The sequence below is a fragment of the Epinephelus fuscoguttatus genome, linkage group LG1, assembly GCF_011397635.1.
Source record: "Epinephelus fuscoguttatus linkage group LG1, E.fuscoguttatus.final_Chr_v1".
Lineage (NCBI taxonomy): Eukaryota > Metazoa > Chordata > Actinopteri > Perciformes > Serranidae > Epinephelus > Epinephelus fuscoguttatus.
In genome coordinates this window covers 17,869,547-17,889,583 of record NC_064752.1, presented here as the reverse complement: position 1 = coordinate 17,889,583, position 20,037 = coordinate 17,869,547, and the positions used below count along the sequence as shown (strand labels likewise).

The 20,037-nt window shown below is 45.2% G+C and overlaps 1 protein-coding gene across 3 annotated transcripts in view; it reads left to right on the top strand.

Annotated features, from left to right (window-relative positions):
- Positions 1–19,659, top strand: part of cbfa2t2 (CBFA2/RUNX1 partner transcriptional co-repressor 2) — a 51,748-nt gene extending 32,089 nt beyond the window's left edge. For 2 of the 3 annotated variants that reach the window (XM_049586732.1, XM_049586874.1), the window contains exons 2-11: positions 8,101–8,259; positions 9,092–9,333; positions 9,429–9,518; positions 12,020–12,204; positions 12,302–12,555; positions 14,203–14,288; positions 14,527–14,719; positions 16,397–16,465; positions 16,664–16,854; positions 17,776–19,659. In XM_049586732.1, coding sequence (XP_049442689.1) covers positions 8,101–8,259; positions 9,092–9,333; positions 9,429–9,518; positions 12,020–12,204; positions 12,302–12,555; positions 14,203–14,288; positions 14,527–14,719; positions 16,397–16,465; positions 16,664–16,854; positions 17,776–18,126 — 1,820 coding nt within the window. In that variant the 3' untranslated portion in view covers positions 18,127–19,659. The remainder of the gene's footprint in view (positions 1–8,100; positions 8,260–9,091; positions 9,334–9,428; positions 9,519–12,019; positions 12,205–12,301; positions 12,556–14,202; positions 14,289–14,526; positions 14,720–16,396; positions 16,466–16,663; positions 16,855–17,775) is intronic. The other variant, XM_049586801.1, reaches the window with a different exon arrangement.
- The last annotated feature ends 378 nt before the right edge of the window (positions 19,660–20,037 follow it).

Sequence of the window (20,037 nt, the reverse complement as noted above, 5' to 3'; positions counted from 1 at the left end):
TCACAGGTGTGTTTGTGTGTTGCTTCAGGGATAGCTGCCCTCTCTCCACTAAGCTGATGACAACCCCAACACCTGGTTAATGGGGCCAACACACACACACACACACACACACACACACACACACACACACACACACACACACACAATGACGAACATGCACCTCCAGCTCTATCCCTTGTGGCTCAGCTGTGTGTGACACAGGCTTGCATCTGTGTTTTAAGTTTGTGCCACTGTGAATAACACACATCCATAGGACCCAGTGACGGTGGAGCCTGTGGCAAAGGCTGAATGCAGCAACAGTTAAGTGTGTGAGTCCATAACCTTTGTTATCCCACAATAGGACCACGACAAAGACCCTTCATTACAGCAGATTTGCTTTATTATACACAACCAAACAAGGAAGGGATAATGCTGCCCGGAAGCAAAAGAGGCGGGATATATAACATGCATTTTCTAAGCAAAAACAGTGACACAACCTGTGAGTAAGAAATCATTTACTGTCCCTGTTACATGGCAGCTGATCTCGCCCTCTGCTTGGAGGATAAGGAGCTCCCGGAACTAATTTTCTTTGAGCTAGCTGTTAACTGCTACTACCTGCTTTTCAAATCTCCCAGCAGTGGGCCGCACACGTAACATGTCATCAAAACGCCACTCTTGTCCCATCCCGCCAGTTGTCCCTTTCACACAAACATCAGTTTGACGCTGTTACTACCACTGCTGCTGGCTTAGAGGCCAAACAGCGCTGTCCTCCCATTTCAGGATCATATCTTTTATACAGAGCGGCGAGGCGGAATAATGGCCTGACATTGGCACCTTGAAATGCAGGGCTTCTGTCAAATACATACAACTATATTTTCTACATTTACTCTACACACTGGCCTTCTTGCCTGCTTAAAATTTTATTCTAGGACAGCAAGGATCTAGAAGTAGTAATAACCATGATAGAGTTGAGAGCTGGAAGGTGCTTTCATTTCAACAAAGCGCTATAGGAGTCTTTGATAATGTTACAACACTAATGTTCTCAACTGGTTGGTCACGGTTTAAAAGTGGGTATCAAGTCCATTCTGAATGAAGTATCTTGGGGAACATGTCAGGTTTGTAAAAAACACACTTTATTTTGAGGTACAGTGAATTTCGGGCACATGGCTTTTATTTTGAAGTGCCTTTTCCTGCTGTAGAATGAGTGAATAAGGGACATCTACTTAACAGAGACAGCAAACTAGTATGACGCTGAATATATTTAAATGTGTGGACCTTGAACTAATGACTGAGGAGAAATCTGGACCCTGTGGCCACTTCGGAACCACTCCTGTAGGTTTATGTTAAGATTACAGTTCTTCATCGAAGACGCAGATAATTTTCAGTTGCCCTTGCTGATACGGTGATAGGCTTTGAAGAAGTTTATGACTCTGAAATCGCAGCAGCAGTGAAACGGGCTAAGATGCATTTTCTTCAACTGTGGTGTCTGGCATCCACACAAAGAATGATACTAATAGCTATGTAAAATTGTTCTTCAAAGTCGAGCGCATGTTGGAGTACACACCAAAACTATAACACCAACAACAGGGTAGAGCGATATCGGTGGGATCGCTTGAGAATGGTTTTGTGAACGATAGAAACAGTAAAAGCCAATCAAAATCTGTCTGACTTTACAGGGCATAGCATTCAAAATGGCAGATGACATTGCAGAGAGACTCATCATTGAGTTTTAAAAACACTTCCGCTGTTTAATAAAACAAATAGATTTATAAAGACACTTCCAAAAAGGAAGACATCTGGGATGCAATCTTGCTCCCTCTCAGAGTCAGTGGTAAGTGGCCCTTAAAGCCAGTAACTTCCCATCCAGTACATTCTCCCTGCAGTCTGACCTCATGTACACGTGGACGCTGTCCGCTCTCGCTGTCCGGCCTTTGCCAAACCTCCTCTCCCTCCTCTGCTTCCAGCATCACGTCACTGCGCCTCTTTTACTGCTCATTCTTAGGTTTTATGGACGACGTCTGTCTGCCTTGCCTTCGTCCCCCTCTTTTCGTTTTCTCTCTCGCTCTGCCACTAAGTACATTTCCATCCCTGCATCCCTTTTTTCACTATGTGGCATTCTGGATTACAGTGGTGTTATTGTAATTATCTCACTGAGTGACAAAGTCATGCGAGGGCTTCTCTCACTGTCACATTAAAATGTGACGAGTTCCCATCAGGAACACATCTGCGTGCCTCTTCACATGTGTGTGCATGAAAGTCGCACTGTCCCCTCCTTCACCTATACATTTCTTTTTTTGCCCTGATCTCTCATCCTCCAGAGTTGTCTCTCCTTCCTCTCCCTTTCTATGTATACATCTTTCTCTCGCTCTCCCCCTTCGCTGTCAACCTTGCCACCTCCCCGTCTCTCCCCTCCCATAGCAGAGTGAGGAGCAGAGTGTTGATATTGGGTTTTGTCCAAATATGTAGTCTACGGGGCTGGAAGGTGGTAATGAGAGCCAAGAAAAACAGCCTGGCTCCGAGTCTGACAACCAGGCTTGTCTTTCTGATGAAACCAAATGAAAACAGTATTTTCTATCCTTGTTATTCCCTCCCTCCCATCCTTCTTGCCCTACGTGCATCCCTCCTTCTCCACCTATGGTGCCTCTTATTTACAGCCTCATTTTCTATTAAAGTCAGTGCTTGTTTAATGCACTTTCGTGGTCATTAAAAGTGTTACTGCAGCAGCCAAAATTTGTCTTAAGTAGGGATTTAAAACAGAATTAAATTTGAAAATAATGCAGGCATGGATATGTTAAAAAATGACCTGTATATAAACATTGCTTGTCATAATGTAAACCAGTATATTGTAAGTATCTGGTGACCGCAACAGTGTCATGGCAACAGTTGAGGCGGTGCTGGTCCCAGGAGAGCAATAGTATAAATTAAGTTGATTGAAAAAAGCAGCGAGGACACGTGTCTCCTGATTTCCAGACATTTGACACCACGCACGCACCGAAAAGCCTCTAAAATACTTAAGTCCTTGAACCTGCCGCTTAACTATGAGGCTATAACGACAACCTGACACTGAGAGAGACCATGCGCTGTCGAATTATCTGTTTTATAAGTGGATAGGGTTGTGTGAGTGTTGGTGCATGAGCCCTTGTCTTTGCAGTGTGTGTGTATGTGTTTGTGTTTGTGTGGGTGGAGGTCAGGAGGGAGTGCAGGATAGAGGAACAGATGTGTGCTGTATTGTGGTGGTGTGCGTGGATGGACGGGGACCAGGTGCAGCCTTTGTCTCCCCAGCATTTAAGTCCACTCGCTTGCATTCAGCCGCCTCGTGCCTCCCCACCCCTCCCCTCCATGTCCTCCTCCACTCCTTGGAGGGAAGGCAGAAATGTGTGTGTGTGTGTGTGAGTGTGTGGAGGAGGGGCTGCTTTGGCTTAGCAGAGGAGGCTCCAGCAGTCCCTCCTGCACCCCCCCCCTCCCTCACAGGTGACTGTTGGAGGTCCCAGCTGGCCAGCTCTTGGCCGATTAGATCCATATGGTACAGGAGGAGGAGGAGGAGGAGGAGGAGGGGAAGTGATCATCAGTTGCATGGGTGCTGAGGGAGCTGTTAGCTTGTCCCTTCTTTGCCCCGAGCTTCGAGTCAGTTCCTCAAATTTTTGTTATCTTTTTCACTTCACCACTTTTTCTACTCCCTGTGTGTCTCACCATTTTTTTCTGTTTACTCTGGGGTTTATTTTAATATTATTCCCCTAAGTTCATTTTCAGATCTATTGCTGTTGGTCTGCTCTCTGTTTTGGTTAAGTTGTTTTCCTTGGTGATGAGGTGGAGGCTCTGTTAGTTGTTAAAAACCAGGCTTTTTTTTTTTTTTTTAAACTTTGAATGGTGAGAGTATGTGGTTGATGGTAGCCTATTCAGGATAATGTTTTTGTACTTTAAAAGTATATAACACAATATATGTTGATGCTTCCTGCTTTATTGAAAGTTAGGATATTGAAAACATTAACAGCAGCAAATTAAACAGGCTATATAGTGAACATGTAGTGGAGTAATGGTGTCCTGAGCAGAGAATGAAGTCACACTACCCCTGTGTGAGTTGTATTTTAAGCATCTCTTTGGTTTGTTGTGGTAAACTGGTGCGACCATGTGTGCATGTTAGTGCATGTGTGTATCCCCATAGCTAGCTCATCACTGCCAACACATTTGCACTGTGCTCATACAATGGTAACAGCTTAAATCAAGATGGCCACCGTTGACACTGTTAGCTCTCTTGTTGAGAACCATGTTCAGACAACTCATATGCTGTAGATGGCATGTAGCTCCCCCAGGTTAACACGGTTAATTTTGTCAGCACTGTTACCCTTCAGCGCTTTAAATAGTTAGCAATGTAAGCTGCTAGCTAGCCACGAGCCCAGTCAACTCCATGTTGAGAACCATGTCTAGGCAACTCATACACTCTGAATATGCATAGAGTCCCTTTAAGTTTAATTTCTGTGCACTCATGGTCCAGTACATGTTTTGCCTAGCTTGGCACAAAGAGTAGAATCGTGTGATAAAGCTAACCCTCTCAAAAAGAGGAAAAATTACCTGCAGCTACTAACATTTTCTCTTATTTACATGCGTTAGCTTGTTAGCTATCAAGCTACCTACCAAATAACTACATTTTGTTCAGCGTTTGGACAGCGAGGACATTAGTTACTTCTAAGGTCCTGTGTTCATAGCCCGTTGTTGGTCAGAAAGCTTGTGTCTAAGCTAACTCAACACACAATAAACAATAACTGTATTTATGACCATTTTGGAGTTGTTGTAAAGTATTGTTATGAAGATAGGTTAGTGAGCTAGCTTGGTTTCCCCCCTTGCTCCAGCGTTTGTCCTAAGCGAGGCTAACTTCTAGTAAGAAAACATTCAGCTATATTCATTTAAACAAAGTGTTGTAAGGTTTGATTCAGTTAGCTTTGTGTGCCTGTGGGTGTTAGCATATCTTCTGGGCCTGCATACTTGTAGCATTGCACATGTGCTCCATTGTCTTTTTGCTCTTTGATAAATTAGTGAGGCCTGTGTTACATCTTCTCTCACCTCATCTACACTGACAGGACTGAGATAGCAGCACGCCGCCAGTACACACAGTCCTACAGCATGCACTCGCACAAACACATACGCCGTGACTCACAGCCGCCAGAGAGTTTTAACCTCAGAGTAAAACCACGGGCTTAATAAACCCTAACACTGAACACATTTATTTATACGTCACATCAAGATTAATTTATTTGCACTGACTCAAATTCGGTTATCGCTCCTCACTTCATGTAAGGAGGTAAATGAATGTTCCTGGCACTTTATCTGTCTTGTCGTTTCCGATTTCATTATTTAATGGATTGGCTTCAGTCACAGTTGTGGCCTGATGGGGAAAGCCTTGTTCTGTCTCTGTCTCTTTCTCCTCCTGAACCTCATTTTAAATCATCACCTGCAGAGGCAGAGGCAATTAAAGCCGATTGAATGTTTTAATGCAGACGAGCGTCACCTGAAGCTGAACAAACAAGAAACACCTGGCTAGCAACGACAGCCATCACCACAGATGCACTCCACAGATTACTTTTCCATCGCTGCAGTAACAACTGTAGTAGAGAGCAAATAAGTAAGCTCGGGTAACACACGAGATTAACTTTATATTATCTGTTTGAGAGATGATGAGAGAAGACAGCATGGAGAGGTGAGCAGAATCTGTAATTGTTTTATAAATTGACAAGCTGAAGCTGTCTGGTATTAGCTTTATATTCAGTATGCATTGGTCTGCTCACAGTGTTATCTCCTCTGCTTCAAAGTGTTGCCTATGCATCGTGGCATTTCCATGAAATCCTCTTGATGTGTAGTGAGGAGCTTTGTGTACCTTGTCTTTGTTCCATTAGAGGAAAGACGACAGGTGGTATTTAGACCAGACAAACACCCCACATCCTCCTCTAAGCCTACATTCACCTGAGTTAACATCAGACCACTTTATACACTATGTGTGTGTGTGTGTGTGTGTGTGTGTGTGTGTGTGTGTGTTTTGTGGCTGCTGTAACAGCTGCCTCCCCTGACGACCCTGTGACTAGATCCGATGGACTCAGGTGCTCGCAAGCCAGATGAAGTCATCCAGCTATGTGCGCTGTCTAATTGACAAGCAGAGGCAATCCTCTATGGGCTGTCAGCGCGACATGCACACACACCTGATGTCGCCTGTTTTGGCCATTACCTCTGGCACAGCTAACCACAGACCGTGCCACATCTTAAGATGGCACGGACGCAGCTGTAGCCTAATTTCTCAGTTCCGTGCTGAAATTGGATGCACAACAAGACATTTGCGTGACTTGTTTGTATCCGTTGAGCGTGTTTATGTTCTGCGGACTCATGTCGGACCTGTCAGTCACACACAATAGGCCTGCAAGAAGCTTCACAAGGATGACAGTCATTTGGACACAGAAGTACTGTTCACTGCCAGGGGAGAACTGTTGATGATGTGTCAACATGTCGACTTGTGAATACATTTCCATGCGACGCTGTTGAAAAGCACGAGCTGAACGCCGGAGCTCTTGTGTATATATGAAGTTGTTTACATGGTAACAGTCTTGACACTAAAGGCCATATGCCCCGTTGATTCTGTTATTGAGATGTCAGTCTAATTTCCTGGCCATACGGATGGAGTGTGCGGAGCTTTGGAACCGGTGCGTGTGCGTGCTGCAGGCTGCTTCCTGCGGTGCGCTGGCAGACCGCGTGTGTGGTGGGCACGACAGTCCAAATGTCTGCATAGATCCCTCCTTCCTGCCCCCTATGTTGGTGAACAGGTGGAGCGATGGCAGGCAAGCCACAGGGCTGAGAAAGAACGAGAGGGAAGGAGAGAGCGTGAAGAGGACTGCAAAACAGAAGGAAGAACAGTCGAAGCTGTATAATGAATTGCAGACATGACAGATGAGTTGCATGGGGCAGATTGAGAAAGTGTGCAGAAAGATCGACTCTTGAAGGCAAGCGGGGCTGAGAGTTTGTTGACAGAGTTTCTTGTAAGTGCGTGTGCTTGTATATACACATACTTTTGTAATTTATTTCCTCTGAATTCTTAATGCATTGATTTCTGTACGTGTTTACATATTTTTTGCACACTCACGAAATCTAAAGCACTCTTTATTCATTCAATGGGTGTAATTCCTCCCTTTGAGTTCTCACGAGTTACCTACTGACGGCTTAAATCTTCCAACTTAAGCCTTTATAAACTGGGACCCTGCGGCTCAAGGCCATGCAGAGTTCATAGCTGTGAAAAAGATATAAAGGGCGCCATTGAAGCCAAAGCCCTAAAACCATGAAACCACATTTAAAAAGCTGCTCTCTGCTGACCCATGACCCTCGAGACCATGCTTGTCTATTAATCGTCCATTCTTGAAGCAGTTAGAAAAGTCTGATCCACTCTAAATGGAGACGGGACCCCGGCCTTCATGGATCTCCAGGAGACAAAGACAGCTTCTGATCCCGCATCTCCCGGCCGCCACACCCCCCATTTCACTTTCCCCATGCCCCTTATCTGGTGGTCTCATTCAGCGGCAATAGCATATTGAGAAGTTGCGTTTAACATTCAAAAGCTTTGCCGATCTTGTTAGTAAAGCGTGAAATAACCCCGTCCCTTTCTCACTCCGCCCCCCCTCCCCATTTTCTAGGGCACTCAATGAGGGGGCATTCTTCTCCCGACACAATAGGCTTCTTCAGCATTTCTTCTGTTATTGATCTGAATGGTTGGGAGTAAGGGGATAAACTTTAGACATCTGGCTCTTTGATGGGGGGAGGCAGGGTGGTTGATGCTCTGGCAGTATGTGTTGTGTGATGTGAAGTGGGTTGGGGGGTTGGCATTTCTTTTTTCTTTTGTGGCCACAGAGTTGAAGCTCCTGCATTGATTAGGAAAGCAAAACTGGTCTTTTTAGTGGCTTGTTTATGTGTCATGTGAGTTAAAATCCTTTATTTCTTTTTATAGCTTTCGATCAAATGGTCTTCTTAAATCTATTTTGTACATTTTTATGTGTCCTGTTGCTTTAGCGTAGAGAACAAGACAACATTTTGAAAACTGTTCTGGTTTATGACCCACAGCTGAACTCTCTGTCCTCTTTTCTCCCTCTGCAGACAGTAGAGAGAAGAAGAGCCCTGCCATGCCCGGTTCTCCTGTGGATGCTAAGACTCATTCCAGATCAGCCCCCAGCAGCAGTGCCAGCTCCACCATGCCACCCCTGCCCTCTGTCAACCCCAGCGGCCCTCGCCCGGCCTCGTTTTCCACCACAGCATGTAAGAGTCATTCTCTTTTGCAAATGATATCCTCATGCCGGCCTCAGACCAAACAACTCTGGCAGACAAATTTCCAATGTCAGAATAAAATCATGATGTTTACCTCAGATGGTGTATGCTCCCAGGATCTTAATAATAAGGTGCAAGGTGGTTATAAAAGCTTAGTCCGAGTTGTCTCAAGTCAGTCTCTTGTGCATCTTGCCATTCCCATAGAATCAAACATGTTTAATATTATTGTATGTTTAGTCTTGGCTCATGCAAATCAAAAACAAGTCTCGTCTTCTCTCTTCTCATTCGGAGTTGTGGATTTAGTGTGCATCTGAACCACCAACTAGCGCTCATGGTAGTGAGAAATCTAATCAATAAAAGCTGGTAGTGAGTTGAGGCTACAAAATCCAACATGTAAAGTTTGATCCAAATACAGTTTAGATTTGTGGATTATATTGATGCCGAATTGACAGTAGAAGTGTCCACATATGAGGCCTTTTATCTTGTTTTTCTGGAGTTACTTGTTTTTGCAGACACATAAGGAATTGTTAAACTGACATTTTTTAAAAGGGACTTTGGCATAAGATTTTCCAACACGAGCAGGGCTGGAAATAATCTAGTTGAAGTCTTGCAAATAGTGACCCTGCCAGAACCTAGGTCTTTGCAACATCTTATAGCATGTGACTAAAAACATCTTGAGATGTGAGAGGGTGTCAGACTAAAGTCCTGAAAAAGTCTTATAGCGTATGATAGGCATTAGTCTCATAAGTAGGTTTAAATCATGTGTCCATTCTTATGAGGAATCATCTTAATATCCCCTCCTCATCTCACCTTTCCTCCCCAGTGACTAATGGGAATCATCATTCCCCACCAACCCTGAATGCAGTGCCATCTCCACCGCAGCGTTACAGCAACGGACCATCCTCTTCCTCTTCCTCATCGCTGGCTAACCAGCAGCTGCCGGCCACCTGTGGGGCTCGCCAGCTGAGCAAGCTCAAACGTTTCCTGACCACGCTGCAGCAGTTTGGCAACGACATCTCTCCTGAGATTGGAGACAGCGTCCGAAGCCTGGTTCTGGCCCTCGTGGTAATTTTGATTATTTTGTGTAGAAATGGCTTTTTCATCTTCTCTTAATGACATAGACTGATTAGTTTCTAAACTTTGTTTACCTGCCTCCTTAGAATTCGACGGTTACCATTGAGGAGTTCCACTCACGGCTTCAGGAGGCCACCAACTTCCCCTTACGGCCCTTTGTCATTCCTTTCCTCAAGGTAAACACATCTTCAACCTCCCCTCCACATTCCCATATTTGCTTTGCATTATTCCGTTGGGCTACTTCCTTTTTTCTCGGCACCAGTGTTTTTCTTCCCCCTCTCAGTTTAAGTCTTAAACCTCACACACTCTGGTTTCAGAACACTGTGGCCCTCACGTCTCTCGACAGTGGTTGTCAACCAGTGCTGCCTTATTAATGGCATAATAACAAGTGATAGAGAAGGTGCTTGACACTAACATTACCTTCATTCAGTATGATCTATACAGTCTATGGGCAATCGCATCAGCGCTTGTGAGTCATGATGGAAAAGTAACAGAGTCATTACACTTTATTACGGCGTCTCCATATACAATGCAGTAGTCTATAAATAAAGATCTGTGTAGGTTTTCTAATTGAATAAACGGCTTCTCTGGAGTTCAAAGAAACTATCAACATTTGCGTGTTGACTTGACAAGCAACAGATGAGTGTGTGTGTTAAACAGCCTCTCGAGCCCCTTTGTAACCAGGGGAGTCTGCAAGAGTATACTTTTTAGGAGCTCCCCTCGGTAAAGCAGCCCATAAATCTTCAGTCGGTTGTACCGCTGCAACTTCAAGCAGTCGAAATCTGCTCTTTTTCCACACTTACCTCTTACTCACCTTTGGAGCCCCTCCATCTGTCTGCCGGAGAGCGCCGAGACAAGAAACCTCTGTTCCCCTCCTTTTGCTAATTTATTACGAGGGGGTGGGGTCCCCCGCAACTTAATTCCAACTCCTTGAGAGGAGTCTGTCTTAAAAAACAAGAGAGAGTGGGGGAGAAAGAGACAGATGGGACGAAGTCACAGGGGTGAGGAAGTGGAAAAGAGAGTGAGGTGGGTGAGGAGGAGAGAGGGAAAAGTGGGAACTCGGAAGTGTGAAACATGCCTATAAAGTGTTCCCTTCCCTTTTTATGGGCTTCAGTGTGCCATATGGAGCCGCTGTCCCGTTAAAAGAGCATTCAGCTGCCAAGGCGCCGCCAATCTAGCATCCGCCCCGCTGAACCCCAGAGAGCCCTCTGCTCAACTGACACACAGCACATGTGTCCACTAGCTGGGGCCCCAGGGAAAGAAGGGAGGCAGAGGAGCATGGGAGAAAGAGGCAAAAGAGAGCACAGGGACAGAGCAGACCATAAAGCGGAGGTATCAGCATCTTTGTGACGACAGTACACCGACAGGGAGAGATGCTGCGTGTGTTAGCTAGCACAGACAGAGAAGAAAAGATAAGAGGAAGAAGGAGCCTGCATTTACAGAACCTGCTAGATAATGGCTGAAAGTGCTACGTGAAAGGAGGAGGTCAGAGTCACAAAATGAGAACGGCATGGTTATTTAGTCAGTTGCCCAAGAAGAGGGAGAATGAGGGAGTGAGGAAGCAGTGTAATTGCAAACACACCAGAGTCTGTTCCTAATTAGGGAAACGCAGGGAACAAAAGCAAGATGGAAAGATAGGACGGAGACAGTCACAGATAAATATTTTTAAAAAAAGTCAAGAGAGAGAAGGTAGGGAATGAGGGGAGAAGTGGAGCCTGTGTATCGTTTCTTATGAAATGTTTCGAAGTTTAAAAGCCTCTGTATCATCAGGCATATCTTTGCCACGACCTTAGTAACCAACTTCAGCAGCAGCTTAGAAAGCTCAGCCGTTTTTTGTTTGAGCCACAGCCACCATGGAGGCAGCCACAAAACAACACCCAGACCCAAATTGAGCTTTACAGCCAGACCTCAAGGAGTCAGTGCCCCCCTTCTTTAAACCCTCTAACTCCCACTATGGCGTCTTCCCCAGGATGCATAAGTACATTGTGTCTCTCAGCTCTCGAACAGTGCTGGTGGTCTGTCTTGGACAGTTCAGGTCTGCTTGATTCAGATTGGTGCTTCTCTTTTTCTGCTGATCTCTGATTGAGCATGGACTGTATAAAATAATGAACTCAGCTACCTTGACATGACCCATTGGTTTGTGGACTACCGCTTTGAAGTCTTTAATTCGGCATTTTGGCCGTCACCATATTGGTTTTTTTTGTAGCCAGAAGTGATTTGGACGAGAGGGTGGATCTGACTCATAGATGGTTAGTCAGGCGGCCCCGCCCTTACATATACATACCTGTAAGCCTAAATTAAATGTAATGCAATGTTTCTTTCTGCTGTAAAGTTTGGCATTTAAGATGGGGATCTATGGACATTGACTTGCCACTGGAGCCAGCCTCCAGTGGCCATTTGAGGAACTGCAGTTTTTGGCACTTTTCTAGTTGCCTTCATTTTGCAGCCCTGGAGGTTGCGGTTTGGGTATGACTGATGTGTGACTGAATACGTGACTGGCAAACGGCCAGTGGTGATCGTAGACTCTTGGGGGACCTGAGCCGGCTGACATTTAAGGTGGCACAACATCGCTAAATCAAAGATTTCCTGGGTAGATTTGTTAATTTTCCTCCTCTCAGACTTAAGACTCCTCTGTAGATTAGAATGAAACCTCACCAGTTTATTTATTTCTCGTCAGGCAAACCTTCCCCTTCTACAAAGGGAGCTCCTCCATTGTGCGAGGGCAGCCAAGCAGACCCCAGCCCAGTACCTGTCCCAGCATGAGCATCTCCTGCTGAGCACCACCATGGCGTCTTCTCCAGACTCCTCTGAGCTGCTGATGGAGCCTCCTGAAACTGTTACCAAGAGACACAGCCCCAGCAGGTTAGATAAAAGTTAGTGGACACATGCAGCCTTCATCCTTCTGCTCGTTTTTATTTTTCTTATTTGTTTTAACCGCCTACTGCCCTCTCTCCTTCAGAGCTAAAGAGAACGGTTTCCACGAACGTCCACCTGCAGCCATGGAGCCCGCCGCGAAACGAATTTGCACCATCAGCCCAGCTCCCCGACACAGCCCGGCCCACCCGCTGCCCCTCAGCGCCCAGCTTCACCCGACCCCTCCGCCCTTGCAGCACTACGCGCTGGATGACATCGCAGCACCGCACATCCTACACCGTGAGCACAGCCAACGCATGCTGGAGATCCGCGAGCTCAAAGACAGGCCCAGACTCCCTGGTATGTGACGCTTATTAGGTTATTTTGTTGGCCAGGTTTCTCAGTCATGTCTTCTCAGGATTTAAAGTTAATGAGCACTGACATTTCATTTATTCCTAAAGAGAGGTTCAGTCTCAGTTGTGGAAAAACTCAGTCCAAAAACAAACCTCATTCTGTGGCAGAATATTCCTGCAAATCACTTTAACACCAAAAAAATTTAACCTAGATCTGGTTCTTTACAGCAGACTGAACCCAAGTGGGTGATTAATCTAGATTTTAACACACTTGCATGAACGCACATGCATTCTGTGAGCGATAACGGGTGGTCTGTGTGTTTGTGTAGCCGTCCCCGTATATCTCTCTGGACTCCACATGTGTGTATAAACAGAGCCGTACTGTCCAGGCAGGGAGGGTCGGATCTCCTCTGGTGTATATCTACCCTCCATTTGGGGCTTGTCAGCAAGCAGTGGAAACAGCAGTAGCTCACAGACACAGGCACACACACACACACACACACACACGTAGAGAAACACACCTTGATATGTTCATGGTAGAGGTGCTGTGTTTATAAGGCCTTAGTCCCTTGTCTGACAGCCTCCCGCCCGCCTGCCGCCACTTAACTCACAGGCACACACACACATAAACACATCAGTCCACGCACTCGTGGCTTTGAACTGATGAACGCTGATGAGAACCAGGAGTGGAGAAGAGGTCGAGGGGAAGGCTAGCGAGTGTGTGTGTGTGCGCATGAGGGAATCATTATTCTTTTCAGCAGGCCCAGTGTGCATGTGGCCTCTTGTTGGCTGTTTGTTACTCAATTTTAAGAGATAGCGGTTTGCGCTGTCTTTGTAGTCAGTGTGTTTCTCTGCGTATGGACATGTATCAAGACATTTTGGGGCCGTGCATGAGCACAAGCTTGTGTGTGCAAACAATTATTGCAGTTAAATGTACAATTAAATATTGCTTAAGTCATAGTGTTGTGCAATGACTCAATTGGAATCAGATAGTTAACTAAATTAGCGTGCATGTGCGTGCGTGTGTGCGTGTGTGTTCATGGTTGTAATGGTCCACAGTGAGTGTCAGACCGGCTGGTTGTGTTTAGAAGTGGAGCCACTCCACTCAGCCTGAGTGTCTCCCTACTGGAATGCCGTGAGCTCCAGGAGGGGAGGTGCTAAGGGAGACGTTTGGGGAGTGTATGTGTGTGTGTGTCTGTGTGTGAGTGTGCGGTTGACAGCTGACTTCCAGATGTGCACAGGCTCTGGGTGCTGGAAGTCTGTTTTGCATCACAGCCATCTCCTTTTCTCTTTCACCCCACCTTTCTCGCTCACAATCTCCTGATCTATCTCACATCTTTTCTTATTTTTGCTGCCCGTTTACTTCACCTCATCGCTGTCACTCTTGATTCTGGTGTAAAAAAAAAAAAAAAAGTGCGGCCTTTGACTTTTAAGTCATTTCTCTTCTGTTATGTGGGGAAATATTCTCAGTTTATCTTGTGGTGAGGTAATGACGCTACTGTAGCTCAAAATTTAAAGTTTTTTTTGCCGAGATTGGCTACAGACGCAGACGTATACACACCTTTCACTCACTTACTGTCACTTGTGGCTTCTCTCATATTAAAAAGAACGTTAATCACATCGGCCTGTGGTCTATCTTGTGTGTTTTAATCAGGCACTAACGGGGGCTACCGCGAGGAGCCGGTGGACCACAGACTGACAGACAGAGAGTGGGCTGATGAATGGAGGCATCTGGACCATGTAAGTCTGCAGACAGGCACCACCACTGCTAATGGCTTGTGATATAGAAAGAATGTAAAATGTAATTTGTCTTCCTGGCGTCCTATACCAAAGAGTTTTTAACTTCACACAGTATGAAAGCAATCTATAGCACATCTGGACGTCACACATTCACACGAGGAATCCATGTTTTGCTGCTAAAGATAATAACCCCCAAACATACGGGCTTCAAATTAATATAATAATCTTCCTCCTCTAGGTGCTGAACTGCATCGTCGACATGGTAGAGAAGACACGGAGGTCAGTGAGCGTGCTCAGGCGATGCCAGGAGTCGGATCGCGAGGAGCTCAACTATTGGAGACGGCGCTCGAGCGAGCAGGAGGACCCGCGCAAAGGAGGCTCAGGCTCCGCTCCCTTCTCCAAGACACACAGCCCCCACTCTGCAGAGTCGGGTGGGTGCCGCTAGATTTAATTCACTTATGTTGGTGTGCCGCAGAAACCAGTCATTCTGTTGTCATCTCTGTGATCGGTGCCTATTGTTTTCCACATGGGAGGATTGCTTCATGAGGCCAAGCCAGTGGAAAACAGTTAGTGTTTACGTTTAAAGGATCAGTTCACCCAAATTACAAGAAAATAACGTTCAGCCTGATAGAATTTTCTATTGTGCAGATAATTTTATTTGCCCACATTTATCAAACTTCTACCATAAAACAGAGTGAATAGATGTGTATTCCATGATTTTAATTTTAGACGCTGGACACGTCTAAAATGGTTCAATTTGGACGTACCAAATTGAACAGTACTGTACCAGACTACTCGGTGGAAACGGGGCTTTTCAATTTTAGTTCAGCTCCCTGTCGGAAACAGCTGTCTGTTTGGGAAGATCTGAGCATATGAGTGGATAAATGGGACTTGGATTATACGGCACAAGCTGTGTGAGAGTTTTTAAGAGATGTTTTGATGTAGTTTTGCTGTTGTTAAAGGTGGACTTTGTCTTTGGATTCTTTGATCACCTGAGACAAGTGAGAAAAACAGTTTTCTTCACAAACTGAAAGTAACATGGGTAAATAGTCATTTGGAGGATGAAGTATTCCTTTAATTCTCAAGTCTGTTACAAAAACTGAACCAAAATGCCAAGTATAATCTTGATAATAAGATATAATGATCTGAATTGAGATGTATGCAGTGGACATGATAGTGAAAGGTCTGAGCACCAGCAAGGGCAGCCTGTCTTCTGTTTCATACTCTTTACGCCGTCTGGTGGTCATCAGTAGAACTGCAGCTCAGTCACATGTCAGTGTGTTAGTGAGTCCCTCCACAGTTAGTCCCCCAGTCTGCTGTGTACTGGCACGGTTCTCTCTGAGTGCCAGCCTTGCCTTCCCCCTGCTGGTCCATAGTCACAGACAGGTGCCAGGACCGGCCTCGGCCATATCGGCCACAGAAGGGCCGTCCTGCCGTCCTGCAGGCTCAGAGACCCAGAGCTGGCTGACTTGCCTGAGCACCATCTGGGCCCCCAGCCGGGAAGCCTGCCTGCCTGCCTGCCTGCCTGCCTGGGCTCGGGCTGAGGAAGACTGTAGTGGGGGTGGAAATGGAGGCGGGGAGGGTGCGTGCAGACTGGGTAGAAGAGAGAGGATGCAAATGATGGCGAAGAGAGAAAGTGGTGGCGAGGCGGAGGATATAAGAGATGGGGGAAAGAGGAGATGAGCCAGGTGGCAGTGCTGGAGAGGCAGAGCCCGGTAGCGACACAGAAATGAATTGAGATGCAGGCAGAGAGGGAGAGATTCGAGGGAACAGACAGAATGTTGACACAGCTTGTTGGTCTGCAATTCCCTCCAAGCCAAACACATTCCTTTCTAAAGCTGTCAGATCTCAGATCAGTCCAAGACTCTGATAAACAACAATTACGTCGGATGTGTGGCCTAGATATGCAGACTTGTTTGCGTCGAGGATAAAATAAAAGACGACAAAGATAATATCACTGCCTGCCTCTGTGGCCTTTCTTTGTGAGCACCTGTTACCTTGATTGAGCTGTCAGTCACAAAGTCAGCCATTATTTCAACAATTAATCATCTTAATATCCTTATAAGCCTTGGCAGGTGCTAATCCCTTCTGTCTCTGCTTTCCCGCAGACTCCCAGCGCGACTTTGCACCACGGCCAGGCTCAGCATACGTTACAGATGAGATCTGGAGGAAAGCTGGTAAGAACACAATTACATTGGAAAATTAAATCGCTGATGTGTTAATGAAAAAAACCTTAATACATTAAGTTAGATACAAAGATAATCATTATGCACTGACAGAGGAAAACTTAAAACATCAAACTGTGCTCATCTGTGGTGTTATTTACTGATGCGGTTGTGCAGAGTTTAAACTTGTCTCACTTGTCTCCCCCGCAGAAGAAGCAGTGAATGAGGTGAAGCGTCAGGCCATGGATGAGGTTCAGAAGGCAGTAGCAGAGGCTGAGCAGAAGGCTTTTGAAATGATTGCCTCTGAGAGAGCTAAGATGGAAAAGACTCTGGCTGATGCAAAGAGGAAGGCTCAAGAGGACGCAATCATGGTCATCAACGAGCAGGAGGACTCCAGTGAGGTGAGCAGAGAGATGGTGTGGAGATTCTGTGAAGTCCTGCATTAAAAGGGTGATTTTGCATAGAAGCATCTTATTTTGTTTTTAGTTTAAATACAGTTTACAGTTAAATGTTCACAGTCATAATTAAAAGCTGCTATAATCATTTTTTTTTCCATTGAAATTGAATCAAATGACTCCATTTAAGTGACAGGTTGAATCCACACAATATTGTTATTATATTATGCAGAGCTGTGTAGCGACAATGTCAACACAAATTCACAATTCAGCTTCACTATAACTCGCAGCATTCACAGACAAAGCACTTGTCTTTATCCGAACATATTTTCCCCACAAATACAACATGCTAATGTTTTTAGCACAAGCCTATGGCATTTTACATTCGATAAATTAGCCTAGCAGCTAGTGGACTTTCCCTCTGCTCATATGAAGCCAGGGACAACAGCAACATTTAACAAAATTCGGCTCCATTACAACTCACAAGGTTCACCGACAAAACAACTGTCTTCTTCTAAACACATTTTCCAAACAAATGTAGCATGCTAATAGACGGTAATAGAATGAGACCTCACCCAGACCAGATTGACCATAATATAACCCGTGCAAGTCCGGGGTCGTGCCTTGGGTCTCAGGGTCTCTAAAACTCCACTGTTCCCTATTTGTCCAGCACCAAAAAACAGACAAAGGCAGTGGAGCATTTAACAGCTACAAAGATAAATATTTCCCTCAGGGGTTGGTGGAGAGCAAACGGAGCTCAAGGAAGAGTAAATATTGGACTTAAATTCATCAGGTGGCCAGAAACACAATTATCAGAGTGATGGTGTGTCAGTGTTAAGTTTCTGCTTTTATTTTGGAAGATGCTTACCTAGGACTCCTGCCCTTACATTCCTGAGTAAACTAAGTTGTCTCTTCTTTCTTCCTCAGTGTTGCTGGAATTGTGGCCGCAAAGCCAGCGAGACGTGCAGCGGCTGCAACGCAGCTCGCTACTGTGGCTCCTTCTGCCAGCACAAAGACTGGGAGAGGCATCACCTCATCTGCAGCCCAGGACTTCAGGCTCAGCCTAAACCAGTTTCCGCCATCACTGCGAGCAGGGCGGCTGCCGTGGCCACAGCGGCAGCAGCAGCCGCCGGGGTGTCTCCTGTCGGTCTGGCCGGGGTCAAGGTTCCCGACAGCGTTCCTTCAGCCTCCAGTCCTGGTGGAGAGAAGGCTTCGGTCACCTCTCGCTCCTCCACCCCTTCCACCCCCGCCTCGGCCCCTGAGGCCAATGGACACTAGGAGGCGAAGGACATGAGTGGTGAACGTGGCACCTATCCTCCTCTGTACTGGGGAAGAATTGAATCAGCAGCGAGAGGGAACTATTTGTGGGTTAAGTTAGGATAACAGATTTTTCATCATACTCTTTGGCAGATAAAAAAGGACAGATTATGGATGACTGTTTGAGTGATATGTCAACTGGGACTTTGGCTTTGGCAAAGAACAGAAGGACTCGTCTCGAATGCATCTATTGGATGAACAGATCTCCCTAACAGATGGAAACGTGTTTTTCTGCGTCCAAAAAACCCCAAATCTTGGATCTGCGAGGGTCGGAAAAAAAACTGACGATTGATCTCAGTTTATCTCTGGCTGCGGGAAGAAAGTTATGAAAGGGAGGCATATGAGAAACGACGGGAGGAGATTAAAAAAAACAGTGAGGTATAAAGGCGCCTCCCCCTTGAACCAATATTCTCACTTTGTTGTGTATAGATTTCAGATAGGGAGGTGGTGGTGGAAAATGTAAACAGTGTAATAGTACCAGCCATAAAGCATCTGTCTTCGTCCTGTAGGAAAAAACAATCTGACAGTAGACCACGTCAGAGTCGTCTCTGCAGCTCCTCCTGTATACATAAATATTTGCTCGCCAACTTCTTGTCAGGTTTTCATACGTGTGAATGAGTTTGTCAAACGGTCGTGCCGTCAGTGAATATTGTACAGCATATGATAACTTTTGTCAAAGCAATATTAAAGTGAAGTGTTCAGGTATCTCAAGCCGTTTGTGCATCACCAAAGTTTTCAGTCGCTAAAGAGAGAGTGGTCGTCATTGCTTGTATATGTCCTCGTGAACAAGAGATAATTATACACTAACCCCCACACACACCATATCTACTTTATAACCCTGGTCACTGTGTTTCATTTCTGATCGTCAGACATCTTCAAACGAACAGAGAGAAAGGTGATGGTGATCGGATCAAGTCAGCGCAGTTCGGACTTTATTCTAGTTGCAGTTTCATTTTGGCACTTGTTCACGTCACCAGTTGTGTATGGCGGGGTCGAATGTTGCTCCAAATCTTCCACCATTGCAATATTTGCATCAGGGGTTTGTAACACAAGTTTTTCAAGCACAGAAAAGCAGATAAAGGATTAAAAAAAAAATCCATTTTACTTCATTTGAAATAATCAAAAAGCAGATAATCCTCACTGGTGCTGACATTGCCGTGGTGCAGGTTTCGAGCAGCGACTCTGTTCCACGGAGAATCTCAGGAGCTAAACTGTATTTGTATGTACAGATCATTCTGTTCTTTTTTGTTTTTTCCCTTTTGTCACAGTTAGGTTCAAGTCAAAAGTTTAGTGAGGACCTTTGATTTATCGTACTCTGCTGTTACAACTGAGACATTGTTCTTGTTTTTTTTTTTTTTTTGTTCGTTGTAAGATGACTTTGTAAAGAATATTATGAGAGAATGCCTTTATTTTGTGAGCCACGATTTTCTTCGTTCTTTAAACACGTTCTTTTTGTTATGAGGCATAACTTCATATGAAAAAAGATATCTTGACATGAAGTATGAAATAAACAAATAGAATTACTTCAGATTGTTTTTTGTCTTTTCTCTGATTGACTTATGAATTTCTGATGAAAGGCAAACTCTGCAAATATAAATCAGGGTGGTAGGAGTTAGGTGGGATTTATACTTCTGCGTTGAATGACATGCACCTCCCCAGAAATCTAACTACACGTTGCAGCGACGCAGACTTCCTGTCTGTTTTTGTAAGCTGACACCATTTCTCTCAGTGGAATCGAAGCTTTAATTTACTTTAATTTCACAGATAAGAAACAATAATTTGTGAAGACAATAAAGCCTCCACAAAAATAGCATTTTAAGTCTCTTATAGGGTATCTAAGCTATTTGCTGGGCTAATTTATACAATGTAAAA